General features: G+C 36.8%; 1 protein-coding gene across 1 annotated transcript in view; it reads right to left on the reverse strand.

The window, feature by feature from the left end:
• The window catches only part of KCNN2 (potassium calcium-activated channel subfamily N member 2), a 216,339-nt gene extending 207,550 nt beyond the window's left edge, over positions 1–8,789 (reverse strand). The window contains exons 1-3 of the mRNA XM_044657609.1: positions 8,193–8,789; positions 7,455–8,117; positions 6,718–6,813 (exon numbers count right to left, since the gene is read on the reverse strand). Coding sequence (XP_044513544.1) covers positions 6,718–6,813; positions 7,455–8,117; positions 8,193–8,789 — 1,356 coding nt within the window. The remainder of the gene's footprint in view (positions 1–6,717; positions 6,814–7,454; positions 8,118–8,192) is intronic.
• Between the last annotated feature and the right edge of the window lie 6,993 nt (positions 8,790–15,782).

The following is a 15,782-nucleotide window of genomic DNA, read 5'->3' on the forward strand; positions in this document are numbered from 1 at the left end:
GTAGAAATAATCAACAACTTTAGCAAAGTTGCAGGATACAAAATAAATGCACATAAATCATCAGCATTTCTATACATTTCCAACACACTAGAGCAGCAAGAAGTAGAAAGAGAAACACCATTCAAAATCACCCTAGACAATATAAAATACCTAGGAATATACCTACCAAAACAAACATAGCAATTATATGAAAACAACTACAAAACACTTTCCAAACAAATAAAACTGGATCTAAACAATTGGAAAGCCATTGATTGCTCATGGGTAGGACGAGCTAACATAATAAAAATGACAATTCTACCCAAATTAATTTACCTATTTAGTGCCATACCTATCAAGCTACCAAAAAACTTCTTTACTGAATTAGAAAAAATGATAACAAATTTCATTTGGAATAACAAAAGATCAAGAATATCAAGGGAAATAATGAAAAAAATGTGAAGGAAGGGGGCCTAGCAGTAGCAGATATTAAACTATACTATAAAGCAGCAGTCATCAAAACAATATGGTACTGGCTAAGAGACAGAATGGAGGATCAGTGGAATAGACTTGGGGTAAATGACATCAGCAAGACAGTGTATGATAAACCCAAAGAGCCCAACTTTTGGGACATGAATCCACTATTTGACAAAAACTGCTGGAAAACAATATGGGAGAGATTAGGTCTAGATCAACATCTCACACCCTACACCAATATAAATTCAGACTGGGTGAACGACTTGAATATAAAGAGGGAAACTATAAACAAGTTAAGTGAACACAGAATAGTTTATTTGTCAGATCTGTGGGAAAGGAAAGACTTTAAAACCAAGCAAGAGTTAGAGAAAATTACAAAATGTAAATTAAATGGTTTTGATTATATTAAACTAAAAAGTTTTTGTCCAACCAAAATAATGTAGACAAAATCAGAAGGGAAACAACAAATTGGGAAAAAATCTTTATAACAAAAAAGTCTGACAGGGGTCTAATTACTCAAATATACAAGGAGTTAAAGCAATTGTATAAAAAATCAAGCCATTCCCCAATTGATAAATGGGCAAGAGACATGAATAGGCAATTTTCAAGTAATGAAATCAAAAGTATCAATAAGCACATGAGAAAGTGTTCCAAATCTCTAATAATTAGAGAAATGCAAATCAAAACAACTCTGAGGTATCACCTCACACCTAGCAGATTGGCTAAAAAGAAAGAAGGGGAGAATAATGTATGTTGGAGGGGATGTGGCAAAATTGGGACATTAATGCATTGCTGGTGGAGCTGTGAACTGATCTAGCCATTCTGGCTGGCAATTTGGAATCATGCTCAAAGGGCTATAAAAGAATGCCTGCCCTTTGATCCAGCCATACCATTGCTGGGTTTGTACCCCAAAGAGATCAAAGATAAACAGACTTGTACGAAAATATTTATAGCTGCGCTTTTTGTGGTGGCAACAAATTGGAAAAGGAGGGTATGTTCTTCAATTGGGGAATGGCTGAACAAACTGTGGTATATGCGGGTGATGGAATACTATTGTGCTAAAAGGAATAATAAACTGGAGGAGTTCCAGGCGATCTGGAGAGACCTCCAGGAACAGATGCAGAGCGAAAGGAGCAGAGCCAGAAGAACTCTGTACACAGAGACTGATATACTGTGGTAAAATTGAATGTAATGGACCTCTGTATCAGCAGCAATACAATGACCCAGGACAATTCTGAGGGATTTATGGTAAAGACGCTACCCACACTCAGAGGAAGGGCTGCAGGAGAGGAAACATATAAGAAAAACAACTGTTTGAACGCATGGGTCGGGGTAGACATGATTGAGGGTGTGGACTCGAAACTACCACACCAATGCAACTACCAACAATTTGGAAATTGGTCTTGATCAAGGACACATGACAAAACTAGTGGAAATGTGCATCGGCCATGGGTGGGGGGAGTACAGGTGGGTGAAGGGAAAAGGAGGAGCATGAATCATGTAACCATGTTAAAAATGAATATTAATAAATGTTAAAAAAAATATATCGCAATCCCCCAGTTATTTAAGTTTGGAAAGTTGCTATGTCCACTTATTTTCTCACCCTATAACCAAAACAGTGATGAGTTTCTTCCTCCAAATTCAGCTAAGCTGATCTTTCAAAAATGGACATGGCCTAATGAAGTACTGTATTTCTGTATAGATTATTATTCACCTTGAAATCTTTTTAATCACTAGATAATATTGTTGTTATTTTGTTCAAATGAGTGATTTCATTTGTGTAGGAAACTCCTAGTGAACTACTCTCTACCAATGCAAATGTAGTAGTACTATTTTAAAAGTTTATGATTATAGAGAATTGATGGGGACATTAAAAGACTAATTGGCTTGCTTAGCATTACATAGTCAGGAAGTGACAAAAGTGGGGCTTGAAGCTAGGTCATCCTGACTCCAAAGCCAGCTCTTTCTCTACTAACCATGCTGCCTCTCAGCAATACTATAATAGTATTTATTTTTATTTAACTTATTTAATTGTCTTCTAGATGAAAATGAATTTGGAATTAAATCTTCTGTGCTAGAAAATTACAAAAATATTTATTATGAAGGTATGAAGAGTATATACACTAAAATCAAAATGTCATAATTCCTATTAAAGTCCTAAATACTATTTAAAGTGAATATTTTATAATTAACTCATTAAAGCAATATCTCCAATATCAACTTCTGATGATTTTTTAAAAAATATCACCATAAGACCTCTGTAATTTACTACACTTCAACTCTTTAGATGGATTTAAAAGCTACACATTTAACCTATAATTTCAATTTAGTATTGTATAAACTTGTTCCTTGTTTTTTAAAGGAAAAATTTATTTGGAGAAGAAAAATAAGAATATAGAATTTACTTTAATTTGTGTTATGAATCCAGTAAACCAGTTTATCTTGCTAAGCTTAGACTTCAGGAAGCAGCTAGATATTGAAAATGAGTAATCTCTGAAAAAAAAAGGTAGTAATTATATTAACATTATTTAATCAGAGCTGATTCAAAAGATGAAGCAAGCTGTCTGTGGGGCTGAAATGTGACACCAGATCTGACTCTATTACTGCTGTTAAAAATTTAACTACCACATTTTTCCCCTTTCCTGTACCAAATGAACAATATTTAGTCCAAATACTTTGTTAAATGCCTCAGCTACTTTTGAAACTTGCTTCCCTGAGGTTCCTAATAAAGATGCTAAGTTCTCAAAATACTTTGTTAATAGTACTTTGGGTACTTTTAACAGTTCTTTTGTTGTTTGTCCTTCCTTTCAAAGAGGACCAATGACATCATGGGGTGATGTCTTGACTTGGCTGGATTTAAGTGAGGCAGAGTTGCACAAAGTTATCAACCTCACTCTCTCTTCCAGCATCATCCACTAAAAGCCAATGACAGGACAAAAGTCAGAATGGCTGGCAATGGCTTTGGATGCAATGGATGGCCTTGGGACTGACCAAATTCTAAGTATTGCATAGTACCTGCTTCAGCTGCCCTTGTGGCCACTGGAATAAATTGTTCTCATCAGTCCGTTCTGACAGGGGAAGTATTTACATTCTTGGTGTCAACATCTCCCCTAATTCATCTACATAGATGAGGTCTTTTGGTTACCCTCAAATTGGTTTAGCCTGTCTGCGGAGACAATTTTCCTGGGGCATGGCTGTACATGCTATTTGGACCCTTAGGTGAGAGTTAGGTGACAGATAGACAATTAAAGGTAGAAGAGTGGCTCTCAAAAGGGATCAGTAAAGCCCTAATACCAAAAGTACTCATCCTCCGTGAACACCCTCTGGTATAGTTTAACAACTCTTTAAATATAAAACATTTGAAAAAGACTTATTCTCCTCGAATATAATCAGAAATCATATATATTTAAGAGATCAGCATGGCAACCATAACAAGAAGCCATAAAAAAATGATAGATATTTCATTTATAAAAATAAATTCAAGATAAAATTCCAAAAACAAGTCAATTCACAAAATGTTGATTTATCATATAATATACTAACATGTTTGACAAACCAAAGAGGCTTATTTTTTTAAACCTTTATCTTCCATATTAGAATCAATATTGATTTTAAGGCAGAAGAACACTAAGGGGTAAGGCAGTGGGGGTTAAGTGATTTGCCCAGGGTGACAGAGCTAATAAGTATCTGAGGCCATATTTGAACCTAGGACCTATTATCTCTAGGCCTGGCTCTCAATGCACTGAGCTACCCAGTTGCCCCTCAAAATGGCTTCTTTATACCAAACATGGAAATTAAATTTTCAACCAACATATGCAAGATATATATCTGTAACTCTGCATCTGGAGACAAAAAAATACATGTGATTAGCAGCCACCTAGTGAAATGAGCTTTTCTCCCTATTGTTAACAATGCAGATTTAAATGGACAATTTTGCATACATGCTTGAACCTAATCTAGGAGTAAAAGAAAGTATTGTGATATTTCGGTAAGTCCCCTACTACTTAGCGCAGTGATGGGCAAACTATGGCCCGTGGGCCAGATGGGGGGGGTACCCCTGAAATGTTCTATCAGCTGCAGGACATTATTCCTAATCTGACGAATACAATGAGTAGGATACAATATAATGAAACTTCAAAAAAGTTGCCTTAGAAACAGACTGAAAGATGAGCATTTCCTTTCCTTTGGCCTCCTCTTTAAAAAGTTTGCCCATCACTGACTTAGTGGATTCATTGCTTTTTTTTTTTATTCCTTCCTCTCTTCCTTTCCTTATTATAAAGCATCTATAAAAAGCATCTTTCAGATGAGAATTTAGAAAAAAAATTGTTTTTTTTAAATGACAAACATCTTCAGTGGTAAAATAATTTGCAGCTAAGGAAAATGCTTCTAAATAACACATGAAATGTAAAAGCTGTATCTATTCTGGACACAATATTTGTATGATGTTATTAAGTACTTATCCTAAATTTATAAAAGGTTCCTAATCTTGTGATTTGTATCACAAGTTTTACCTAAAATCCAAACTTGTAGAAGTCTTTCCCAGTCCTTAATGATAGTGATTTCCCTCTTGATTATCTTCATTTTATCCTGAATATATATTGTTTGTGGATAGTTGTTTATATATTGCCTATGAGCTACATTTGGCACATAAAAGGTACTAGATAAAGGTTTGTTTATTTCATTTGACAGAAGTAATACAATATATTGAAGTGATTCCAATAGGTAAAGGGAAATGTTACCTATCAATTTCATCTCAGGAAGCTAGTAATTCAGGTAAGGTAAAAAACTTCCCTAATTCTAATTCCTAACTTTTCTATATAATTGCAAAAAGGACACATAAGACAATTTTCTTCTGAAATAGTATATTGGTATAATTTATTCAGACAAGAAATGGCATCAACAAGATTTTGGTATTTCAATTTGCAACTTTTGCAACTTGTAGTGGTTATGACTAATCAGGTATCAAAAATATGCCTGGATATATAATTAATATTTTGTCATCATCTTTTAAGGCTTCAGTATCATAAAAATCTAAACATTTTCATTAGCAGGATACTTTTGCTATGGATAGATTAAACACATCAGCAAAATGCTTGTTCTCATTGTTTCTTCTTCTACAAGAACAAATTAGGTTGTGAAATATAAATTATTGTAACAATGTCAAGTCTATTGTGACTGTAATTTAATGTAACTACTATACTGTAGAGTTGAAAGTGTTAAAATGTTATATGAAATTGCTTAATGATAAAATATAATCACACTAACTATAGGGGAGAGAATCATTAAGTATTGTAAATCATTCTTAATCTTGAAGTTGAGAAAAAAGAACTTTAATTACAACTTTGCCTATTATTGACCAAAACACTTTTATAATTGAATTGAAAAATGGAATTAGCATGTTTCAGCAACATTTTAATGTTTAACACCACTGAAGAAAATCTCTCCTATGCCAATTAAAAACCATAGGTATAATGCAACTTATCACAAAGAGTTGTCTGGGACACCAAGAGGTTATCTGACTTGCCCAGATGTGTGTCAAGAAATAAAACTTGAACTCATGTCTTCCTGACCTCAACTTTAAGCCAAATTTCCTTTTTATGCATATAACAATTTTTAAAAGAATGCTTTATTATCCTGAATAGAATGCTCATTAACTATACCAAAGGCAGGAAAGTCAGGATGAAAAACCTTATTTATAAAATTTTTTAGTATTTGACTCACTGAAAATTACTTTGGCTGTTGGTCCACTAGATGGCTATGATTTCTCCTACAAACCCCTTCACACTTGAAAAGGAATAAAACATCAGATAATTCCTGGAAAAAATACTTGAATAATTAAGTGAAACAGGAAGGCACTAATCATGCTAAGGTCATGAGAAGAAATAGAAACTATAGATTAGAGAAGGAAAAGGAGAAGGAGAAGAGAAAGAGTTTATTTTAACAACTTAAAGAACTGGATTCCTAGAGTCAAATTATCCAAGAAGTGGGCATATTTCCTACATATTTACAATTCTGTTGAGGAAAAATGAGAACATTCTATTCAATTTTTATGCTGAAAGTCACTATAATATTAATAATAATAGTCAAAACACTAAAGTTGGGGGAAGTTGTTTTAAAAGATCAATTTACTCTCTTCAACAAGTAAGTTAAGTCCTTGTAACCTTATTAGGTCAAAAAGAAAGTTCTGAAAAAGTCTGACTGGTTCACTCACTCATTTCTACTAAGTATTTCCATAATTTATAAAAGCAGCATGTTTGTTACCTGGATCTCTCTGGCGTGATACACAATAATAAGACCAATCAGGATAATTGTAGAGAGGCTGATAAGGCATTTCAGAGCTAGGGAATACAGGGATGCCTGAAATAAAGACAAGAAGAAGCACTTTATTCAAAAGCCACATGAAAATGGTCTTTCAGTTTACTGCCCTCACCTATGATCACACACAGTTTCTGCAATCAGAATGAATCTTTCCCCAAATGCCCTTTATTCTGTCTCTGGGGATAAAGAGGATAAGAAAGAAGTTAATCTCTGGGACCCAGCTTTGCTCCCAAAACTACAGAAAGTAAAGTGAACATGAGGAAATCAGGAAGAAAAAGTACTATGAGCTTAAAGGTGCAGGAGGAAAGGAATCAAAGCCAAACATGGTGGAACAAAGTAGACTTCCTCCCATTTACACTGAATTACTTATTTATTTTGCAGGAATGCCCAGGAAGAACTATTCCTAGCACATTGGACAGCAGCAAAAAGCACTCCCAAAATGCTCTCTGGATTGGAGTAAGCATCCTGAAGCCAAGTCAGCTCCCCGAAAGGAAGGAGCTGTGCAGGCCCAAAGTTTTAGGATCCCTGTTCTCCTAAGTACCGATCGACCCCATATTTGACTCTGCCTAGCTAGCCTAAGTTTAAAGGTTCAAAGGCAGAGTGGTTAATGCTTTTGTGTATGCCCAGTTATCCTAAAGTAAGAAAGTAAAGTAGGGTGTGTTTGAAGCTGAAGAGTGTACCTTGTCGTAGGCGCCCCAGGACAGCTCAGTCTCAATGACCATGACCACAATCCCGAACATGCCGAAGATGAGAGCGTAATCGCTAAGCCGCTTTCTCTTCTCAAATAACGCTCGTCGAAGGCCTAGTTTGTAACCTATATTCTGGGTTTTCTTCTTGCTAAACTTGCTGCACCTGCTGTTCGGTCTAGTGATTTTCCCACTCCCACCTCCTCCTAATCTTCCACTTCCTAAGAGTCCTAGGTTGTTAGAGTTATTGTGCTCAGGTTTGGACACTACTATCTCCGGAGCTGAGGAAGATGGGGCAGCAGCAGGAACCGCTGCAGTAGGGGGAGAGGACCTGCAGCCACCAGACCCAGAGGGTTGCAGGGGCTGAGACTCTGAGTCCATTTCATGCAGGTTCCTGCGGGAGGAGCTTAAGTTGCTGAGTGGACGCATTACTCCTCCGTTGTACCTGCAGCTGCTCATGGCTATTTCAGTGAAGGGGTTGCTTTCCCGGCGACCCTGCTGCAGCTGCTGGTGATGATGGTGATGATGGTGGTGGGGGGGGTGTCCGGTGCCGCCGCCGCTGCTTCGGAGGCTGCTAGTGGGGCTAGCAGCCTGCTGCAGGCTGCACTGGTGGTATTGGGAAGAGTATTGGTATTGTGCAAACTGCTGCTGCTGCTGCTGCTGCTGCTGCTGCTGCTGCTGCTGCTGCTGCTGCTGCTGCTGCTGCTGCTGCTGCTGCTGCTTCCTGGGGACACTGGCATGGCTAGGTGGATTCAACTCACTCACATTGAGCTGGCTGCCCCTCCGAGAAGAACAGCAGCAGCAGGATGAAGTGGAAACAGGAGAAGAGTTGCGGGTTCCAAAAGCGCTGCCAGGTGATGAGGTGCGGAGTAGCAGAGGCAGATTATCCCCCACCCTTCCCCCCGCCACCTGGGCGCTGGAGGAGGCGCAGCTGTTGCATTGAAGGCATGAGCTACTGCCGCTACTGCCTGGCTGCCACTGGTGTATCTGTGGCTGCGGCTGCTGGTGGTGGTGATGGTAGTAATGTTGCTTTGAGTGCTGCTGGAAGGAGAGGCACGGTTTGTCTTGGGTCTGCTGCTTCGGCTGTGACTGATTTTGCTGCTGCTGCTGCTGCTGCTGCTCGGGAAAGAAGCCTCGCTGCAACTGCAATGGGGTTTCCATATCAGAACTGTTAAAGCTGCAGGGAGACCAGGCGGTGGTGCACTCTGCGCAATGCGTTATGGTAGAGAGAGGGGAGTCCTGCTGCTGGTGTGAGGAAGGGCCCATCTCGGCTCCTGTAGAATCCAGGAGGTGAGTCCTATTGGTCGGTCGTACCAAAACAATGGGCATGACATCACCTGCGGGTAAAGGAGAATGAGTTGCAGTATTAGGCTTTGGGGAGAAGAGGAAGGAGGGATGAGAGTGAGGGTTGGCCTTTGGGTAGAGGGTGTTGGGTGTTGAAGGAACCGGGTTGAGAGGAGGAGCGGGGAAGGTGGAAGGAGAGATACCAATGGTGCACAGTTCATCTATTGGGAAGGAGTGGGAAAGGCGGTTCTAGTCCCTGGCCCGGGTAATTTCACTTGCTTATAAGCACAGGCATGGGGGCGGGGAGAGATGGATGGTACTAGGGGTAGGGAGTAGAGTTCATTGAAGAGAAACATTACGCCTGGTAAGGATTACCACCCGATTCTGCCATCCTCTCCTAGAGTAATAGAAATTATGCCAGCAGCCACTGGTCACCTGCTTCTATGACACCCTACCCTCATTCTCCGATCCAGCCAAATTCACACCCATCACTCCATCTTCTGACTCTGCCTTTGACCTGTTTGTCCCACATACCTGGAATGAACCCCTTCATTTCGATCAAATAGTTTCTCTTTTTAAAATGCAGCTCAAAGACCATCTTCTGCGTAAAGTCTTTCTAAATCTTTTCAGTCTAATGTCCTCCCTTTCAAATTAACTACTTCGTATAAATTTCTATTTGTCAGCTTTTTACATATATATTTTTTGATATGTGAATTGTTGCCTCAACCCATTAGAATATAAATTCTTGCTAGTAGGAATTGTTTCATTCTTTTTATTCGTATCTCCAGCTCCTGGCGCAAAGACTGGTGCATTTAATAAACTTCATTTGCAGCACATTCTAACTCCAAGAATCTTTTAAGCCAGCAGTAAGAAGGGAGAATCCAGCAGGTCCTCGGAATGGAAAGGCGTAATTATAGAATAGGAACCGCTTTATTCTTATTCTCTACTGGCCAAACTAGAAGACTTTCTCTATTCCACCCCACCTCCCTCTGATTCTGTCTTTGATCACGCTCCTGAAAAAGAGAAGCTGACTGTCCTTAGTGATATAGTTGTGGCAGAAACTTCGAGGATACCAGATACACTGTACTAGGTTGAAAAGTTCGTGGCACAGTAACTGTGCCAAACCTCCTAGGCTTGCTATATCTCCTATTGTGGGCACAGGTAACCATGGTTCTCTGATTCAGATCTTCCTTCTAGCTGCTTCAGAATCAAATTAGATACCATTCAATCAGGCTGACAATGAAAGAATGGGAAAGACTGACTGTGTCTAGTTGTTGGAGATGAAGAAAGATTTGGGGAGAAATGGGGGTCCCCAAAGCAGCCCTCCGGAGAAGCCTGAAGTCAAGGGATCACATGGAGGCCACAAATGTTAGGGCTGTACTGAAGGTTGGAAAGGTGGGATTCTCAGTATTAAATTGTAACTAAGTTAAATTGTTCTTACATTTACAACTTTTTAGGAAAAATCAAAGGGGTGGTGCCCCTTGTCTAGTTTCCTTGCCTAAGATTTGACTGACTGCCTTAGTATTAGTAAGATTGGTAGGTTCCCCCTTCTTCTAGGAAGATTGCTCATGTGGGGAACTGTCCAGGGAAGTAGATTTTATGTTAGTGGGAATCCCAGTGAAAAAGTCATTCTTTTCCCACTTTGCTGGTCTCATCCACTTGCAACGGACACAGGAGAAGAACAAAGTGCCTACTAGAGAATTTCTAAGCTTCTCTCCAGTAAAACTTTTTTTTTAACCCTTACCTTGCATCTTAGAATCAATACTGCATTTTGGTTCCAAGGCAGAAGAATGGTAAGGGTAAACCAGGGAGGTTAAGTGAGCTGCTCAGGGTCACACAGCTAGGAAGTGTCTGAGGTCAAATTTGAACCCAGGACCTCCTGTTTCTAAGGCCTGACTCTCAATCCTCTGAATCACCTAGGTGCCCCCTAAAACTTGGTTTTGATAAAACCTTAGCCCACTTTAGTTACAGAAAGGGGCATCAGGTTATGGGTATTTTTACTAGTGTTAATGTTTTTAACATTAATTAAAAAATTATTTTAAAAATTAATTAAAAATAATAACTGGAGGCTGGACTTTAATTAAAAATAATGATATTGAGATTTTATTTTTTAAAATTCCAATGTTTTATTCTCAGCCTGCTTGCTGCTTCATGTTTCCATTAGACTGTAAGCTCCTCAAGGATAGAGACTGTTTTTTGCCTTTTTTTTTGTAAATCCAGCACTTAGCACAGTACCTGGCACATAGTAAGCAATTAATAAATTCTTATTTACTGACCAACTGGCTTCTGAATGTGGCAGTTCTTGGCCACACTGCCAAACTTTCTTGTGAATTAACATTCTGGGGAAGTCAGATGCAAATTCATATATTGGTCTTTGGGAAATTCTCTTTGAAAACAGTGACTTTAAGCATGATGGAGATTTATTTTAATGGATCAGCAAAAAGAAAAAAAAAAGCCTGAGTAGAGGATCGCTTTCATTAAGTAATTGAATTGCTAAGCTGGATCCAGTTTCTTGATACACTACTCTGCAACATCCCTAAAGTTGGTCACCTGCTGGTTGTTTTTCTGTGTGTTTTTCCAGTAGTATAAAGTGAATAATTCATTTTAACAGATCCTTTAGCAAATGAAATATGTGAATTGAAGTGTTTTTTTCTTTATTTCTTCCATTTACTAAATGATTAAAAGAATATTTTGGGGGTAGCCAATCTATTCTCATTAATAAACTGTAATTGACTGCCAGAATTTCCTCCTCCATTTCCTTGATCCAAAATATTATTACAGTTAGCCACAATTTATTAGTGGGGATAGTTTGGCTATCCCTAATACATTCTTTTCAGATATTGGAGCTCTATGATCACATGAGAAATCCAGGAAATATTTTCTCCTTAGACATCTGACTAAAGCAAATATGCTTTATTAATTTTTAAGTGACAAATATTGTTGAGAAAACAGTTATAATCTTATATAGAACTATTTTTAAATCAAACTCATTTAACCAGGAGATCAGATTCTATAGGTCCCAATAGTTTCTCCTCCCATTTTGAAAATCTCTTATGCATTTTTTGTTGTTTAGCATCCATGAAAATTGAGTAAAGTTTCTTTAAAATCATAGTCTTGGGTTAACTAAATAAATATTGTATGCTGAATAAATGACAAAGTTAAATACCAGTATTTTGTCTTAAATAATGTTTTAAAATAAAAGCATATAAATGGAGAAAAGATTTTAATACATATATACTATTTATAGTCTATATAACTTTCCAATTAAGATAAAAATTGGCATGATATTCTTTCTGTTACTTTATGTGCTTAAATAGAACCATAGAAAACTTCTGAGAGATGTTATCTTGCTTAATTAACTAGTATTTTCACTAACTTTTCAGAATCCAAAGAATTTTCATAATTATATCTTATAGCATGATAGTAGTTGGAATCCTCAGTATCTCATAAAACTCCTTAGGGCAAAGAGTGACCATGTTTTTTTGATGTCACACTGAATTTCCATAATGGTAGATACAGGGATTGTGAAATTGACTTTATTAAAGAAGATGATAATAGCCTTATTCTCTTTTGCTACCTACATTTTCCTATTGCAGTATGAAAATTATTATTTTTCAATTAATGTTTACTTTGATTTATAAGGTTTAATTAAGATTTGATTCCTTATCACTACAGAAATATGATCCTGGCTGAGAAGGCTATGTCAATGGAGCACAAGCCCTGAATGGTTTTGGAAAAGCTATGAATTCACTAGGACATTAATTGTTTATCTGCTGCCCATACTAGCCACTATGTGGTGATGGTATTTTTGCTATTGATATTAATTTCAGCTAAAAACTCCTGAAGAATTTCTAATAAGGTTAAAATTTGTATTGGATGCTCGCACCAATAAAGTCACAGATCTTTTGAAGTATTAAAATATATGGGGGTGCAGTGAGGTGGCTTAGTGGATAGTCAGGAGGTTCTGGGTTCAACTATGACCTCAGTCACTTCCTAGCTGTGTATCCCTGGGCAAGTCACTTAACCTTATTGATCTAGCTCTTAACCACTCTTCGGCCTTGGGACCAATACTCAGTATAATTCTAAGATAAGACAGTAAGGGTTTTAAATATATATATATACACATACTGTATTTTTTACTAACCTCAAAGTTAGCTCTGATGACTTAAATTGCAATATGTATATAAGAGAATAGGAAATTGGCAGTATAGATTGCCAAAAAGAAAAAAATGGAATTCAGATTTATAATACCTTTAGCTCTTGATAACATCTGAATACTGTATATTTTAGAGATCTACTACTCTAGTTTTGATGAGAGATTTATTGGTCTATTAATAACTTATTGCTTCATTGCCTTATACTCTATATTAATAACTGTTACACAATAATACATTATTTAAATATGTTAGTAATGTAATTGTATCATTGAGTACTGACTTATAAAATTATTAGTTTGCAGATTAGAAGTGTTATATTGTCAATATTTCTATTTTCTGTGTCACCAATGAGAAGAGAAATCTTTACAGAGTAATTTTCAACACTGTACTTTCCCACATCTTTTTGTTCATTCACATTATTTTGTGTGTCTCTATGCTTGAGCATAGAGTATGGTTTTAGAGATAATGTTTCATATATAGTAATTTATCAATAAATATTTGAGGGAGGGAGACATAAAAAATAAGAGACAAAAAACAAAAGTCAAAATTTTGAAATATTTTATTTGCTTTCTTGTTTTTCCTATCAAGGTACAAAAGTTCCTTTTTCAACACAACAGGTCATATTAATCTACTAAATGTATATTAATTAAAAGAATAGTAATTTTATTTACTATTCTTTAATTGTAGGTTCTAAAATTTATTTCTTAATAAATATGAACATTTGTTTCTTCAATTTTTTGCTTATCTACATATCTATTTGTTTATAAATAAGCACCCAGCACAGGATCTTTTTTTTAAACATTTATTAATATTCATTTTTAACATAGTTACATGATTCATGCTCCTACTTTCCCCTTCACCCCCCGCATTCCCTCCACCCATGGCCAATGCACATTTCCACTGGTTTTGTCATGTGTCCTTGATCAAGACCTATTTCCAAATTGTTGGTAGTTGCATTGGTGTGGTAGTTTCGAGTCCACATCCTTAATCATGTCCACCCCGACCCATGCATTCAAGCAGTTGTTTTTCTTATATGTTTCCTCTCCTGCAGTTCTTCCTCTGAATGTAGGTAGTGTTCTTTACCATAAATCCCTCAGAGCTGTCCTGGGTCATTGTATTGCTGCTGATACAGAAGCCCATTACATTCGATTTTACCATAGTATATCAGTCTCTGTGTACAATGTTCTTTTGGCTCTGCTCCTTTCACTCTGCATCAGTTCCTGGAGGTCTCTCCAGTTCTCCTGGAACACCTCCAGTTTATTATTCCTTTTAGCACAATAGTATTCCATCACCAGCATATACCACAGTTTGTTCAGCCATTCCCCAATTGAAGGACATACCCTCCTTTTCCAGTTCTTTGCCACCACAAAAAGCGCAGCTATAAATATTTTCGTGCAAGTCTGTTTATCTATGATCTCTTTGGGGTACAAACCCAGCAATGGTATGGCTGGGTCAAAGGGCAGGCATTCTCCAGCACAGGATCTTTTTAAAGAACAACAAACTTGTACAAAGTGCTTTGGGGTAACCTAGGGAATACAACAGATAAAGGGTCTGGGCCTGGAGACAAGAAGACCTGAGTTCCAATTTAACTTCAGATACTTAGTAGTTCACTTAATCCATTTACTTCCGTTTTTTAATATGTAAAATGAGCTGGATAAGAAATGGCAAACCAGTCTGGTATCTTTGCTGAGAAAACCTGAAATAGAATCATGCAGACATGACTGAACAAGAACACATAGTACTACAGATAATCTGTAAGGAATATCCTGCTGTTCAATAATACTTACATGACTCGAGGAGCTTGTATTTTATACAACTATAAACAATATTGAAAAGTAATTTCAGAAGTGGGGCAAGAAAGATCTCTTTTTGTAGGACAGGACATTTGAAATGAGCCTTAAAAGAACATAAAGGTTCTAAGAAATGGAGGTGAAGAAAGAAGCATTCCAAACATTGGAGGAAAGATAAAAATGACAGAGTAGAGTAACAAATAGCCTGTAAACAAGTTTGGTTGGAATATACATTACATAAGGTGAAGTTGACCTTTTTTTCCTCTTCATTTTGAATATTGATATAACAGAAACCCTTTATACCACATTACCTAACTATGTGAGTCTTTCTGGGCCTCAGTTTCTTCATCTGCAAAAGTCACAGATTTGGACCTGATGATATTTAATCTCCTATAAAATAAAATAATTCTAAACATAAATTCTAAATCCAACATTATAGCTATAAATCAGCTATAATGTAGTTAACTCTTAAACCACATACTAGTCCTGCTTTTAAAAGAAAATATAAAAGTCGGCTTCAGGAAGAAGGTCAGTTCAAGGAAGAAAGTCAGCCTTAGAAGTCACCTTCAGCTCAAATCATCGAATCATTGTCTTGACCTGCCTCTTGGAGGGAACTTGGGTTAATGGATAGCTGTCTTTCCCCTACTGTCTTCTGGAAAGAGTTTAGTTCTGGTTGAAGGTCAACAAGTCCTGGCTGAGTTGAATACTTGCATTATAGCATTATTAATTAGATAGGCTAATGTTTTCTCCACCCTTTTGTATTTCTGTGCTTTCACCCTTTCCACTTCTTTTGTAAATAAAAGCTATTAAAGTCATTTCAACTTTGAGCAATATTACTTTGAATTGGCAACCACAATTATTATTTATAATCATATATTTTAGACAAATCATTAAAATTTAATTCTTATACCAGCAAAAAAAAGAAAATATAGTTTTTCCACTATTTTGGAAGAATAACTGAATGCAATAATCATTAGTTCACTGTTCTTTAATATTGACATAAAATGTCATTAAAGAGAGGTACCATGTTTTCATCCACTTCTGCAAATCAAATGTCCTAAATAGTATGGGATAAATTAAAATATGTTAAA

Source organism: Gracilinanus agilis, chromosome 1 (genome assembly GCF_016433145.1).
Source record: "Gracilinanus agilis isolate LMUSP501 chromosome 1, AgileGrace, whole genome shotgun sequence".
Taxonomy (NCBI): Eukaryota; Metazoa; Chordata; class Mammalia; order Didelphimorphia; family Didelphidae; genus Gracilinanus; species Gracilinanus agilis.